At 37.8% G+C, this 14,829-nt stretch overlaps 1 protein-coding gene across 7 annotated transcripts in view; it reads left to right on the top strand.

Moving 5' to 3' along the window:
* Nucleotides 1–14,829, top strand: part of OXR1 (oxidation resistance 1) — a 441,010-nt gene that overhangs the window by 316,267 nt on the left and 109,914 nt on the right. Inside the window, exon 1 of one of the 7 annotated variants that reach the window (XM_004771325.3) lies at nucleotides 3,024–3,057. The exons of the other annotated variants lie outside the window; for them this stretch is intronic. Coding sequence (XP_004771382.1) covers nucleotides 3,039–3,057 — 19 coding nt within the window. The 5' untranslated portion in view covers nucleotides 3,024–3,038. Of the gene's footprint in view, nucleotides 1–3,023; nucleotides 3,058–14,829 lie in introns of those variants that run through there. 7 annotated transcript variants of the gene reach the window in all.

The following is a 14,829-nucleotide window of genomic DNA, read 5'->3' on the forward strand; positions in this document are numbered from 1 at the left end:
TCCTAGAGAAGCTATATGTTTTCTCTGGACCAGGAAAAGTGTTCTTGTTCTTTTGCAGAGTGCATTTGGAAAGGGTACACACTTCCAATCACATCTCAGGTTAAGACTGTATCCTTGGCATTGTAAGGTGATATTACCAAAAGTACTTTTTATAATCCTACCTGCCAACAATTAACATCTATAAATAGGAAGATCACATGATCCCAAATTACCCAAGTCTTGGAAAGAGTTTTTATGATAAATTTTCCTTTAGGAAAGGGTCTTTTCTCTACCATCTTTAAAAAAATTTCATTTTGAACAAGCTCTAATTATGTAATCAGACAGAATTCTCCATGTCATAAACGTAAACCAACAAATGTGGACTTTTAAAGTCACATTATCATAGTCAACAATCATGTATTGTACACTTAAATTTCTTTAAGAGAATAGATCTCGTGCTAAATGTTCTTACCATAATAAAATTTTTAAATGTTTTCAAAAAAATAAAATCACATTATCATAAATGGGTTAATCTACATGCTATAACAACAGATATAAAATTATAGATGAAAAGTAAGCTAGAGAAATAAATTAAAAACTAAGATTCTAGAATAAAAATTAAAGGAGGTGTAGGAGCAGTGGCATTTCTGATCACAGCATTTAAAATATTTTTAAATGAGAACCTCTTCGGCAACTTGGATCCCAAAGATGATGGGCAGCTAGGAAAAAGCAATGTCCAAGAGCCAATACTCACATAGCAAACTGTTCATCGGGTGCCTGATGGACAGGTCTAAGCACGATTAAAGCACTGATTTCATCTTACAAAAAAACCCTGAAAGAACTACACTTAGCTGACAAGTGAGTCAAGTCTGACTCCTATCAGATTCCTAATGAGAACAAATAAGAAAGAGAAAATGACAAAACATTGGGAAATATGTATGTTGTATAGATATAGCACATAAATATGAACGTAGTTATTTCCTGAGAGAAACATCTATTGTATCCCAATTCACAAGTATGTTTGATATGTATGTGGAAGTGTTTTTGTAGCTTTCTTGCTCACATTCAAACGCAACGCAAATATAGGTAGCATTACCGGCTATGTGAGACATAAAAATGTCAAAGCCCTCCTTTGCTTATTCTGCAGATGTTGAAAACCATGCATTTATATTTTGTCCAGGGCTTTTGTATGTGTGTTTCTTCTTCTAACATGAAGTCTTGCTTTTAAAAAGAGCCGATTCCTTCCTGATTTTTACCTGCTGCTTTTATTTCTGCGGGAGATTGCAGCTATGCTGAATTATTTGAAGATGAACATCAGGACATCTTCACAACACTTCTGTCCCCTCTTTTTCGTGCACCATATAAAGCTGCAGGGAAACAGTCTGTCTTTAATTTTCTCTATATAGCTAAGTTGGCAAAACTTTTGAGAATAAAACAGCATCGCCCATTGTGGTTGTGTGCATAACATGAGAATATTAATTGAAGCACTTTGTAAATAAGAAAGCATTAAACATAAGTAAGGCACTGTTATTACTAGCATTTCTTTAAGCCAGCCATGTCATTAAGGAAAGAAATGGAAATTAGCATCTATTAAGCCCCAACTTACAGCAGAATACTGAGAACGTGACTGGAAGTTTTACATAGGTTGTCTTATCAAATAGCATTCATAGGGAATACTGCTGGAATTCTTAAAGGAGCCAAATAAAGAGTTTGTAGTGGATACAAAATTTTCTATGGAGATAGAAAAGATGAGACATCATAAATTTTTATTTGAGAATGAATCATATTGCCAGTTTACTACATTTCCCTCTAAAAATCACCGGCTTGGTGAGATTCTTCACTGGGCAATGAGTAGTTTATTATGGAGCTGTCAGAACTTCGAAAAGGCTGTAGATTCTGTATTGCATTGAGAATCATAGTATTCTTGCTGTGATACGAAGTGTCATTGTTCTGAACATGAACTCTGCCTTCTTTATAACCCTTGTCAGTTCATTACAGTGTAGTAAGTCTGCACACAGTGTTCAGTGTCCTTTGTATCTTTTAATTGTCCCTGAAGCCCACCTATCTTGGCATCCAGTAGTCCTTGGACTTGCAGGGATCTGAGTTAGCATTTCTATGCCCTATGATTGTGACTCCTACCCCCAAATAAAATACAGAACAATTATGTGTAGATCTCAGTGAACTGAGATACAAAAGTGTAACGACAGGGGAGAATAAAAAAGAAGTGTCCACCAAAATCTTTTGAAGTTGAAGGACATGAGTAGGGAGTCCAGGAGAGTCAGGCTGTGGAGCTGCCATCCACTTCCATAGAGCTAACAGAAGTGTGGATTAAGAGGGGACCAGGTAGGAAGGAAAGAGTTATTATGACACCTATCCATTCACTCAATTACTAAGTGGTCAGCACGATGAGGAATGTTGTGGCAGACTCTCTCCTTGTTCTAATAGGGAAGAAATATAGAAAGAAATAACCATAATAGTATAAAATTAGTGTAAGAATACTGTCTCATGATGCAGTGGGTGTTTCTGGGGGGAAAAAAATCAAACTTATGTGTGGACTGTGAGCCAACGGCATTTAAAAATCTGTAAAGGTACAAAACACCAAGAATGTTAATATCCAGCTTATCAAATCTACTGCCTGTCAGTGCTATTAAGACTGAATAATAGAGATTCGTTAAAAGTGGTCATGCCATTGATTTACTTTATGATAAGAAACGGTACAGAAGTTAGATACCGAGTCCTTTTATCTCACTCCATGACAGACTTGTAGGGTCAACTTGGTAACATTATGCAGAGCATGCTGGCACTGTTTCCAAAACGTTCAGTGAGCCAAGAGCAAGTCCACAGTCACAACGCGGGTACAGTTTCCTGTGTGCAGAAACAGAAACTTCCGAACCTCTCACACTGCCACCAGGGGTCAGGCACCCGGTGGGAGGAGAGGGCACTCTCCCAGAGAGGAAGTGTTGTATTACCCAGGGAAACACAAGAACCACAATCCCTGTCCTCTCTTCCTGAAAGCAGCATAGTACTGGCTGAATAGGCTTGAAAGGAGGACCTCAGAAATGTTCTGCACTCGCAAAGGTATGTGTAAGTGCTCTCTGCTTTAAACACGTCATTTTTGGAAAGTCAGATAAGGCTGACTTTATATTCTCTTTTCAAAATCTGGATAAGCTATGGAAATGTTGATTACAGCCTCTAGAAAGGAAATGCTTGGTAGAGAAGCCCAGAGGGAGTAAACTCTGTTGAAATACTAAATCTAAATCCAGGATCTAGAAGAGACTTTCTGTGCATGTACATTTTTTGTCCCTGATTTGCTGTAGGTGGTGCTGCTAAGTACGATTCTATCAGGAGATGCTCTCAGAAATAGGTTCAGACATAGTGATTTAGGGTTTATTTTTATGTCCAATGAGCATTTATGACAAGTCGTTAGTGACTTCTTTTCATGCATTTGCAGGAAATCATTTGTCAGTAAGGCTTCCATATGGTCTTCCCTTGTCCCTAACTGAAAAATTGTGCACAGTTAGGGAAATATTAGTGATCGAGTCATACGCTCAGATTTTATCACCACTGCTCTGGATTTCAAAGGCTGGCAATACATTTCAGTAGTTTCTCCTAACCATCCTCGTAGCAGTTTGCTTAAATGTATTTGTTTTCCTCTAGTATTTTATTCCTTTAAGTTGTCTGGGCTCCAGAGAAAGGAGGAGAGAAATAGGTTTTCATCATTTTTTTTTTTTTTAAGTTTCGGTCAAACAAGTCAAAATAACATTATTATTGATGGATCGACTTGTACTTTTAAGTGGAAGGCATAAAGATATAAAAAGATCTGAAGCATGTAAGTAACCTCTTTGATTTTTAATGGCGTGCAGCAGATGGAATTCATTATTGACTTTTAAAAATGAAATTGCCCTGGGCGCCTGGGTGGCTCAGTGGGTTAAGCCGCTGCCTTCGGCTCAGGTCATGATCTCAGGGTCCTGGGATCGAGTCCCACATCAGGCTCTCTGCTCAGCGGGGAGCCTGCTTCCTCCTCTCTCTCTCTGCCTGCCTCTCTGCCTACTTGTGATTTCTCTCTGTCAAATAAATAAATAAAATCTTTAAAAAAAAAAATGAAATTGCCCTGCATTATTATTTATTTATAATTTTACCTCTCAAAAGAAGTGATTACCATTACTAGGTTAGTTTTTCCTCAATCACAGCAACTGTATGAGAACATCAGAATATAAAATGTGGTTTATCATATCTCTTCCGAATTATTTCAAAAATAAATTTATCGGCATAATGCACACTTAAAAGGTCGAGTATCTTTTCTTTTTATTTGAGTAATTTCAAAAGCAGTTATTTCACATTATAGAGCAATTTATGTATGAAACTCTCATTACAGAAACAGAAATGTTTTTAATTAGAAACAATCTAATTTCATCTTTCCAATTTAGCACACAGATTTTTGTGATGATATACACAAAATGCCCAAGTAAAATATTTAGATGATTAGTTTCAGCTCAAACAACTCTTTAATTTTAATCAGAAATTCTAAAGCTTTTCAGTCATTAAGGAAGTTGATAACCAGTCATAACACAATTTAATCTCGAAGCATTACCCAACATTTAATCATTATATTTAGTTCAAATTTGAGAACTGTTTCTGTTGTCTAGTTTTCCATCTTCATGATTTAAAAAATATACAAGAATGGAAAAATCCTGTGTTAGACATGAAGCTACAGATGTTATAAAAACACATGCAACCTTTTTTCAAAGCTGCTATTGTCTTAAAGTAACATTTCACATCCAGGACAGCAGTTATTATTTATATAATCAGGAGCTCGGGTGCAGACAGTTTTCAGACGACTGTTGAATTTCAGTGAAGCTTCTGGTTAAATTAGACCCCTCCTGCTCCTTCTAGCTGTCCTCCAAGCCATCCTCCCCTCCCCCAGCTTCTTCCTCCTTCCCTTCCTCCCTCCTTTACCATCTCTCCTGACACTTGCACACGTGGACATCTTTTTGCATAAGTGGATCTGTTTTCTTCAACAGTGGTCAACAATGGGAAACTGAAGGATGGTAATTAATATTTCATATGTAGCACTTAAGCTTCTTCACCTAGATTATACATTTTGCTTCATCGTGCTCATCCACAGGCACTTAATAAATGCTTACTGATTGTCTAGTAAGGTTGTGTTATGACCAATTTCAAGAACTTTTATGCTGCAGTTACCACTTCTGTACTTCTTTGATTCTAAGATTCTAAGATCGGCCCCCCTTTTTTTTTTCCTTTCACATATTAGCTTTTTAAAATCTGAAAGTACCTTATAATCAATGGTGTATCGTGGTTTAATTAGCAGGGTTTTTGGTTTCCTTTTTTTTCTCTTGGTGGTGCCTCTTATAAGGCATTCTTTTTAGATGAAATATGGCAGTAAAAATACAGATTGATCTATTACTTGTACAATATACTAAACGCTGTGCATTTCACATTCGCACATTAGAATATTTTAAGAGTATTCTTTTTCTGTTATGTGGCTTATCCATAACCAGTTTTGGTCTCTCCTCACTACCTCCCCTCATCCTGACTCCCTGACACTGTGATTCTACCCGTTCTTGAACCCACTGTCTAGACTGAACTCCTCTGGAAAATACTCAGAGAACTTTATTAGTGAATCAATTACCAAAATTTAACTGTAATGAGATGGAAAGAGTACACCTTTTTAAAACTAAAGACTTCCGTTCAAGTTATGGTTCTACTCCTTAAAACTATGAGTACTTAGGGATCCAGTAGTTTTTCTGAGAGCTTCAAATTATATATCCAAAGAACAGAAATAGTATGAATAATTTCTTCATCATTGGATTGTCAGGACAGTTTGTTAAAAAAAAAAAAAAGAAAAATTGAACCAGTAGAAGTACTGAATATGAAATTTATATGAGAGCACTTTATAAACCATGAAGTACTATTTGACTATAAATTTTAAGCATCAACATTAAACAAAACGTTATTAGATGAGATTATGTGTAAATGAAAAGTTAGAAGAAAGAAGGAGAAATTCAAGAATTTGCCCCAAACCTTAAAAGAGTAAGTTCTGCATTTTAATTATCATTGGAAATAATAATAGGGCCCCTTAACTCCCCAAATCACAGGAAGCACTGTGAAATCTGTCTCCAGCGGACTTCCACCAATTAGAACTTTAGTTATTTTGAATCCCAGTGCTGAATGTGTGCCAGTCTCAGAACTTGTATCCTTTATTGAATTAGGGGAACCACAGCCCACAGCACCTCCGTGACATTAAAAATGAAAGAGGTTACTTAGATTCCCAAATTCCTTTCCTATCTTTGTTCCTTCCACTTAAGAGACAAATCGATCTGTAAGTTACTGTAAGGCTTTGGCTTTAGAAAAAAAATAACATAAGTATGTTAAAGAGTGGATTTTGGAATCACTGAATGACAAAGAATTTTCTCTAATGCCCCCAACACAGTGGAGGTGGATGGGGTGGTTGCCAGCAGTTAGTGCTTTCTTTCTGCATTTGTTTGTTTTAGTTTCTCGGTCTAGTCAAAGCAACCAAACCTTAATTTGTTGTCTGTTTGTTGGTCCCTGAGTTCACCCATTTACCAGGCCCTGTTATATATGAAGACTCAAACTACATTGGAACATGCCCATTAACATACATTTTAATAGAGCTTTACTTTCCACAGAAAGAGAATTATAGGTATAAGCTAATGCCCACTGGGGTAAACGATACAAATCATAGTAGTAATTGTGGAAAGGGTCCCACTGTCTGGTTCCAGATATTCATGAAGGGGAACAGATACAAAATCAATGAACCAAATAGGATTAGTCACAAAGTCGTTTCCATAGCCAGGACCCTTTCTCTGCAATGAAAAAGACTTCAGATATTTTCAGCTTGAAATTTCATCTACAACTCTCCAATGAGAAATGAACTCAGGTGCTGTTGCATAAAACCCAGAAGCACTTCAGGTTACACTGGTTAGGATACTTCCGTGCATTTTAGCATTGTCTAATATTTTCATTGTATTGGTTTCACAGTTTTGAAAACATAATGGTAAAAAGTAAGTGTCATTGCTGTTTCTTCAAAACACAGGGTACTTCAGTGGTACTTACAATACTGAACTGAATGTAAATTTCTTTGCTATAATGAGTGTAAAACAGACTGCTTTGAAAAGGTAGTGTGTTGTTGTTGTTGTTGTTGTTTTTGAGGATAGTCATACTTTCAAGACTAAAGAACAGAAAGAATTCCAGTATTAAAGGCATTTGCAGGGATGCCTTGGGTGGCTCAGTCATTAAGTGTCTGCCTTCAGCTCAGGTCATGATCCCAGGGTCCTGGAATGGAGTCCCTCATCGGGCTCCTTGCTCATCAGGGAGCCTGCTTTGCCCTCTGCCTGCTGCTCTCCCTGCTTGCTCTCTCTCTCAAAGAAATAAATAAAATCTTTTTTTTTTTTTTTAAAGGGCACTTGGGTGTGAAAAGGGGAATTGAAGAGTTTGGTTATTAATTGAAAATCACATTTCCTATTCTTTCTCTGCCAATGGAGAGTCTTCTAATTTCTCATTTCAATCTTTTTTTATTTTTTTTTAAGATTTTATTTATTTGTCAGAGAGTGAGCACAAGCAGGGGGAATGGCAGGCAGAGGTAGAAGGAGGCTCCCTGCAAAGCAAGGAGCCTGACATGGGACTCAATCCCATGGCCTGGGCAGAAGGCAGATGCTTGAGCGACTGAGCCACCCAGGCACTTCGGAAGACCAAAAGTTGTAACTCTAACATGAACATTTTCCCATATTTAAATGGAATATAAACTGGGATTTAAAATTTTTCCCATCTCAATGTATTCATCATAACCGCAAACATTGACCTTGGGGTGACTTGGTATTAAGTACTATACTAAGAGCTTTACATATATTAACTAATTAATGTGTTAATACATTTTAACATAATGGTAAGAATCATACATTAAGCTATATTAGCTCATTTCAGTTCATGGAAGCACCACTCTTCTAGATGTTTAGACCAAGAAATATTGGTGTAATTCTAGAATCTTCTTTTTCCTCTCCCACTTTGTATCTTATCAGCCCAGGTATCCTATTGGCCGTACCCTCAGTGTAGATCCTGAATCTGCCCAGTTCCTAGCACCCGCCCTGCTTCCTCCTGGGTCCAAACTCCATCATCTTTTGACTACCATTACAGTCTAACTGCTACCCTCTGACTGGTCTCCTTCCCTCTGCGGTTGCTCGCCCTTGCAACACCTCTCAACTCCCTCGTCCCCCTCCTCCTACCCCATTCCCAGCCAGTCTGCTTTCAGTAAGACAGCTAAACTGGAGGAATATGCTAAGACACACATCTCATTCTTTCACTCCTGTGCTTAACCCTTTCAGGAGCTCCTGTTTCTCTTCAGAAGCTGAAGTTGCCGTCACAGTACCCAGGGCCTCATCTGATCGCTGATTTCCCCTCCGCATGGGCTCAAGTGTGCATCACATACATACACCTGTTGCCTAAAATTTCCTTTTTGTTCGCTCTGCTTCAACTGCACTGGCCTTCTTGCAGTCCCTTGAACCTACCAGACATGCTTCTTTCTCAGGGTTTTTGTAATTACTGTTCCCTCTGCCTTCCAGGCTCCGCCCATAGCAACTGATGCTGCCAGGACCCTCACTTTCTTTAATCTCTATTCACAGGTTGATTTTGCAAATGTGAACTTCCCTGGCCATCTGTCTACAAGTTCAAATCCCACTTATTCCTTAAAAGCTCATATCCCCTACTTCTCTTTCCTCTTTTTTCCCCCCATAGCTCTTATCACTAACACATATATGTGTATTTATGTTTTTTATACTAACTGAAATACAAACTCTATGAAGAAGGGATTTTTGTCTTTTTTTTTTTTTCATGTCTAACAGCTTCTATCAAGAGCAGAGCCTGATATGTAACAAATCCTAAATAATATAATTGTTGAATATATCTTCAGATCAACCCTGTGCATTAGGTACAATTATTACCCCCATTTTACAAATGAGAAAGTAAAGGCACAGAAAGATAAAGAAATTTGCCTAAGGTCAGATCAGTTTAGCAAATGTCAGAGCCACAATTCAAACTCAAGGCCCTGGCTCCGGGGTCAGTGTTCAAACCACTGTACGGTTCTTATTTATGTGACTGAGTAACTTAATTGGAAAAACAAAACTATATATAGCTCATCTATTTGCCGGGATTTTCTTCAATATGCTTTTCTTCCAGTTAAATGGAAAATTGACAGCTGTCTGGCTTAAACAGCACAGAAAAGCCTCTTCACTCCATTACTTGAGGATTTTATTTCTTTCAAAGAAGGTATGAGTTTTTACCATGGAAAAATATAGAAACAAATGCACCCAATCCTACCCATGTTGACATGCAAACAGTAGTAATAAAGGAACCAGATGGGAAATGGTTAAAAAAAAGATGTAAGCACTATGGAAAAGTATCAGATGAAAACATGTATTGAATGCCTGCTGTGCTTTGTAAAACCTAAGACCTGGGACTACTTATTTGATAATACAAGTAGACTCCAATGAGAAAGACAGACACAATTATAATCATGTACTTCAAGTGTCATAGTAGGGTCATACATAATTCTGAATTGGAATTTAGAAGAAGAAACACCAAATACGGATCTACTGAAAGCTGAAAGCAGGGCCTTGGTGAGTGAGTTGTGGGGCAGGTGAATAGGGAGTGGAAGGAAATTAAGTATCTCAGAAGTGAAGAAGAGAGGGGTGCATGGCTGGCTCAGTCAGTAGAACATGTGACTCTTGATCTTGGCGTCATGAGTTCGAGCCCCCATATTGGGCATAGAGCTTGCTTTTAAAAAAAAAGAAGACTTTTTTTTGAAAGAGGATGTTGAGGAATGCCAATGAATAAATGTGCCTTAGAGGATGAGATTAAGAGAGAATATTTTAAAATAACATTCCATATGCTATAGAATGGAAATTACAGGCAAATGAGTTATGTGAACAATAAGTGCACACATTTTGAATTTAATTTTTAAGAGAATGTCTTTACTTATCCAAATGCATCATATAGAAAATTGTCAGTTTCATCTATTCAGGCTACTTTAATCTGTTTTTTCATAGGATTCCGGTTACGGGGTACTGACAAATAAGAACAAGAAATTCTATTCTCTAAATGGTTATTTTTGCTTAATATGTTATGCCAGTTCTAGCATCTTATATATAAAAGGGCAAATTAAAAAAAAAAAAGTCAAGTTATCCTGAGTCTGTTCAGTGTTTTTTTTTTTTGTCCTTGTATGTTTTCTTTCCTTACCTGGTTCCTCTGGGAAAGTCAGGTTTCCAGCTGATCATTTCTCTGATTTGACAAGGTCACTATGAACTTCCTGTCATCCAGAATGTTGGCAGTTTGATCTTGCTTGCTGACAGACTGCTTGGTCACACATGTCCTTCTTCCAAAAAAGGGCACAGTGCTCTTACAGAGTGATGACTTTATCCATGAACAGCTAAAAGAAGAAATACAATATTTTGATAATAAATGTTAAAAAGAAAATAATGATTACATGAGATTAGTGTGGGGCAGGGCAGTGGCACCATGATGTTAGATTATCAATGGGGGCACTTCTGAACAGGTATCATTAAAGTTGAAACCCAGATGATGAGAAACCATACAAGGACCCAAGAGAGTCGCTAACCACATAGAGAGATGACAGTAAGTGCAAAGATTGGGGGATGAAAATGAGTTTGGCTCAAGGAACGCGAAGAATATAAGTATGACTGGAGAGAGTGGTAACAGTGACAAAATGATGTTTCAGAGTTAGCCAGTGACTTGATGTACACTCATAATTAGCCATCATTTCTGCTTGTGAGCACTGGAATTGTTATTCCTCTTTACTGGTGTCTCAATTATAATTCTACTATTTCTGGTAGAGAATTACTTGAATTTGCTCTGCACTGCAGGATTCATAAAGATCTTTAACAGGGACGTCTGGGTGGCTCAGTTGGTTGGGTGTCTGCCTTCGGTTCAGGTCATGATCCCAGGGTGCTGGGATCAAGTCCTGCATTGGGCTCCCTACTCAGCTGGGAGCCTGCATCTCCCTCTGCCTGCTCCCCCTGCTTGCGCACTCTCCCTCTGTCAAATAAATAAATAAATAAAATCTTAAGGGGGGAAAAAAAGAGACCTTTAACATACATCCTAATTGCACAGAAAGTTCCCTAACATCCCCATGAAGTAGGCAGGACTAACATGATCTCCATTTTGTAGGTGAGGAAAAGATAGGATATAAGTGTTACATGACTTGCTAGAGAGATTTACAACTCCCAGTCGGCACCACACACACGCTTGTCCTGATTGCCTGTTCTTCATCAGTTGCTGAAAGTCAGGACTGCCTCAGGGCTTCAATATAAGGAAGGGCTCATCATGGCCAAAAAAGGAAAAACAAAAAGCTTGTATGATGACTAAATTCATTCTAACAGCACATGAGTGTATTGTAGGGTCTGCATACTCTGTTCAGCCATGTCACTGATCCTACAGGATGGCTAGCTGATGTATTGTTTGATGTTCCCTGTCAGATTTGAGTATTAAATAGTTCATTCTGGAACAGGGATTTGCAGAAAACAGGACAGTCGATTAGTCCAGTGAGAGATGCCGACAACCTAAACTGGAGTTCATCACAGATGAGATCCCGTAGCCTCCCCCGCCTTGGTCACCGGGCTAATTCTACACTGTGTTATCAATCATGTTCCCCTAGCTTGCTGAAACGACATCACATGTGACACTTAAAAAATTTTTTTGAGACTGAACTATATTCTTCTATTTTTTTGTATGCCTACCTTATCACAAAAGGATTTAGATTCTTTATAGGTTTATTAAAGGAATTAGTTTTATTTAATGCATACATACCTTTTCTCTTCTACACGCTTGAAATTTGCTCTTTTAAGTTCATATCTTTTCAAATGCTACTCTGTCTATAATTGTCAGGATTAAAAAATTCTTTTCTAGCATAAAGTACTATCTTGCTCTGTTCAAGGTGTTATTTGGTGTGTGTGTGTGTGTGTGTGTGTGTGTGTGTGTGTGTTGTGTGTTTCCACATAACTTCTTACAAGGAAAAAAACATTTTAATGAAAAATCAATCTAGATATATAGAAATATCTCAGGGTTGAAACTATCAAGCTTACTTATTAAAGGCAAGTCCGGGTTATGGAGTTAACCACATTTCTGTTATTTAATTTTCAAACTCAAATTATTAAGTCGAGGTATGACGTTTACTGTCTCAGACTAGTAACTAAAAAGACCTTTTTAATTTCCTAAAAGATTTTATTTATTTATTTATTTATTGGAGAGAGAGAGCGAGAGAGAGCAGGGTGGGGGGGTAGAGGGAAAGAGAGAGAATCGCAAGCTGACTCTATTCTAAGCCTGTAACCAGGCATGGGTTTGATCTCATGTCCCTGAGATCCTGACCTGAGCTGAAATCAAGAGTCAGACACTTAACTGACTGAGCTGCCCTGGTGCCCCTAAAAAGGCCTTTATATCTTTTATAACTTTTGATGGTTAAATTAAGGTGTTTTTGGAAATCAGTTTTTTAAAAACTAGTCATTCCTGCTTTTTGCCTATGGGATTTACACAAATGTCATTCTCTGTATGACATAGCTGTGATTGAAGTTTGGTGGGTTTTTGCTTTTAATTCAGTCATTTTTCATATTTTTAAAATTAATTTGCTTATTTTTGCTTTGTTCTTATGTTTTCTTAGCACGTTTTTTCTATCTGAATGAGTAATCTTGGTTGTATTTTTTTTTATTTTTTACTTTAAAAATATCTAATTTGGGGGACACGTGGGTGGCTCAGTCGGTTAAGTGTGGACTCTTGATTTCAGCTCAGGTCATGAGCTCAGGGTGATGAGATCAAGATCTGCTCAGGACTCCCTGCTCAGCACGGAGGCTGCTTGTCCCTCTCCCTCCCTCTCTTCGTGCCCCTCTCTCTGCTCTCTCTCAAATAAAAATAAATAAATAAAGTATCTAATACTCTTTTTTTTTTTAAAGATTTATTTATTTAACAGAGAGAGAGATCACAAGTAGGCAGAGAGGCAGGCAGAGAGAGAGAGGGGGAAGCAGGCTCCCTGCGCGGCTTGATCACAGGACCCGGAGATCATGACCTGAACTGAAGGCAGAGGTCCAACCCACTGAGCCACCCAGGCGCCCCTAATATTCTTGTTTTTTTAAAAATCTCTTACACATTTATTAAACTTGTGATAGTATTTAAGAATCATTTTTTTTCCTCTGCTTTTTCTTCCAAGTCTCAAAGCTGATCTCCTGATTCAATATTGTAGATTCTTCTTTTTTTAAAGATTTTATTTATTTATTTGATAGAAGACACAAGGAGAGAGAGAACACAAGCAAGGGGAGCAGGAGAGGGAAAAGCAGGCTTCCCGCTGAGCAGGGAGCCGGATGATGATGATGATGATGATGATGATGATGGTGGTGGTCATGCGGGGCTCCATCCCAGGACCCTGGGATCATGACCTGAGCCGAAGGCAGCCACTTGACGACTGAGCCACCCCGGCGCCCCAACGTTGTAGATTGTTGTAATCAAAAAACAACAGCCACTACCAAGTCTTAAACTTCACGAAAAGATCTCATAGTTATTATTCACTAGTGTTGTGATTCTTTTTTCAGCTTCAAACATACTAAATAAATACTATATAACTTTAAAAATTCTTTAGAACACTTAAATTTCTAATTTTCCTCATATAAATATTTCAAACCAATTTTTAAATTTATATGAATAACATACTTTAAATGCAACATGATGTTAATGTGTTCAATAACTTTTTTAAAGAGCTAGCACACATTTTGCTTTTATCATTTTAAAATTGCAAATCTTGAAAAACATAAAATGCTGAAATGCTTTCTTCTTTCTTTTGTGACTCTTTTCTCCAGATAGTTCTCTGTCATGTTACCAACCTTTATCTCAAAGTACAAATAATTACCTATTACGCGAGCAACTGAAATCAAGGCAAGTCTTGTTAAGCAAAATTGGATCAGAGCACATGTAGAAAGGGGAAAAAATCAGAATAGAAAAGATGGTATTTCAAAAGAAAACTTCATTTCTAATAATTTCTTAAGGTTAATATTCCAGTACTGGTACATAAGAGAGCAGTCCTGAATTATCTACCTCCTGGCATTTTGAAAAAAATAGTAGCCTTCAGCATGTTTTAAACTTCCATTGCATTCCTTGCTCTTCTATGTATACATTTTACTATTGACAGTCTCCAGCAAAAATAGGGAGTGGAGATTCCTGTTTTACAGTGGGAACATTAAATGCTATGATAAGGAAAAACGGCTTTTTGAAACAGAAAGATAAAACACTATGTATGTGGTGGTAAGTCCATGGTACAATGAGATATTCTACGTTTCTGTTTTGCATCAACTCTTCTATTGTGTGATTTACTACTCAAGTCAACGTACAGACGATTGATGATGACATCATCTATATACAAAGATGAAAAAAATGATAAAGGTAACAAACTCCAATGTGCTCAGAACATCTGTTTGTTTGTTTGTTTGTTTTTTAAGATTTTATTTATTTATTTAACAGACGGAGATCACAAGTAGGCAGAGAGGCAGGCAGAGAGAGAGAGGAGGAAGCAGGCTTCCCGCTGAGCAGAGAGCCCGATGTGGGGCTCGATCCCAGGATCCTGGAATCATGACCTGAGCCGAAGGCAGAGGCTTTAACCCACTGAGCCAGCCAGGTGCCCCAGAACATCTGTTTTCAACTTCTCCCCTGCAGCCAAGAAAAAAACCACACTGATACTTAGTTCCTCCAATTCTAGCAAGGAGCTTATTTGTTGCCTTTCACAGATGCTAGCCTCATGCCACTTAGTAACAAAGGAAATGAATC

This window comes from Mustela putorius, unplaced genomic scaffold, assembly GCF_011764305.1.
Source record: "Mustela putorius furo isolate JIRA1106 unplaced genomic scaffold, ASM1176430v1.1 tig00000228_pilon_pilon_pilon, whole genome shotgun sequence".
Classification (NCBI taxonomy): Eukaryota; Metazoa; Chordata; class Mammalia; order Carnivora; family Mustelidae; genus Mustela; species Mustela putorius.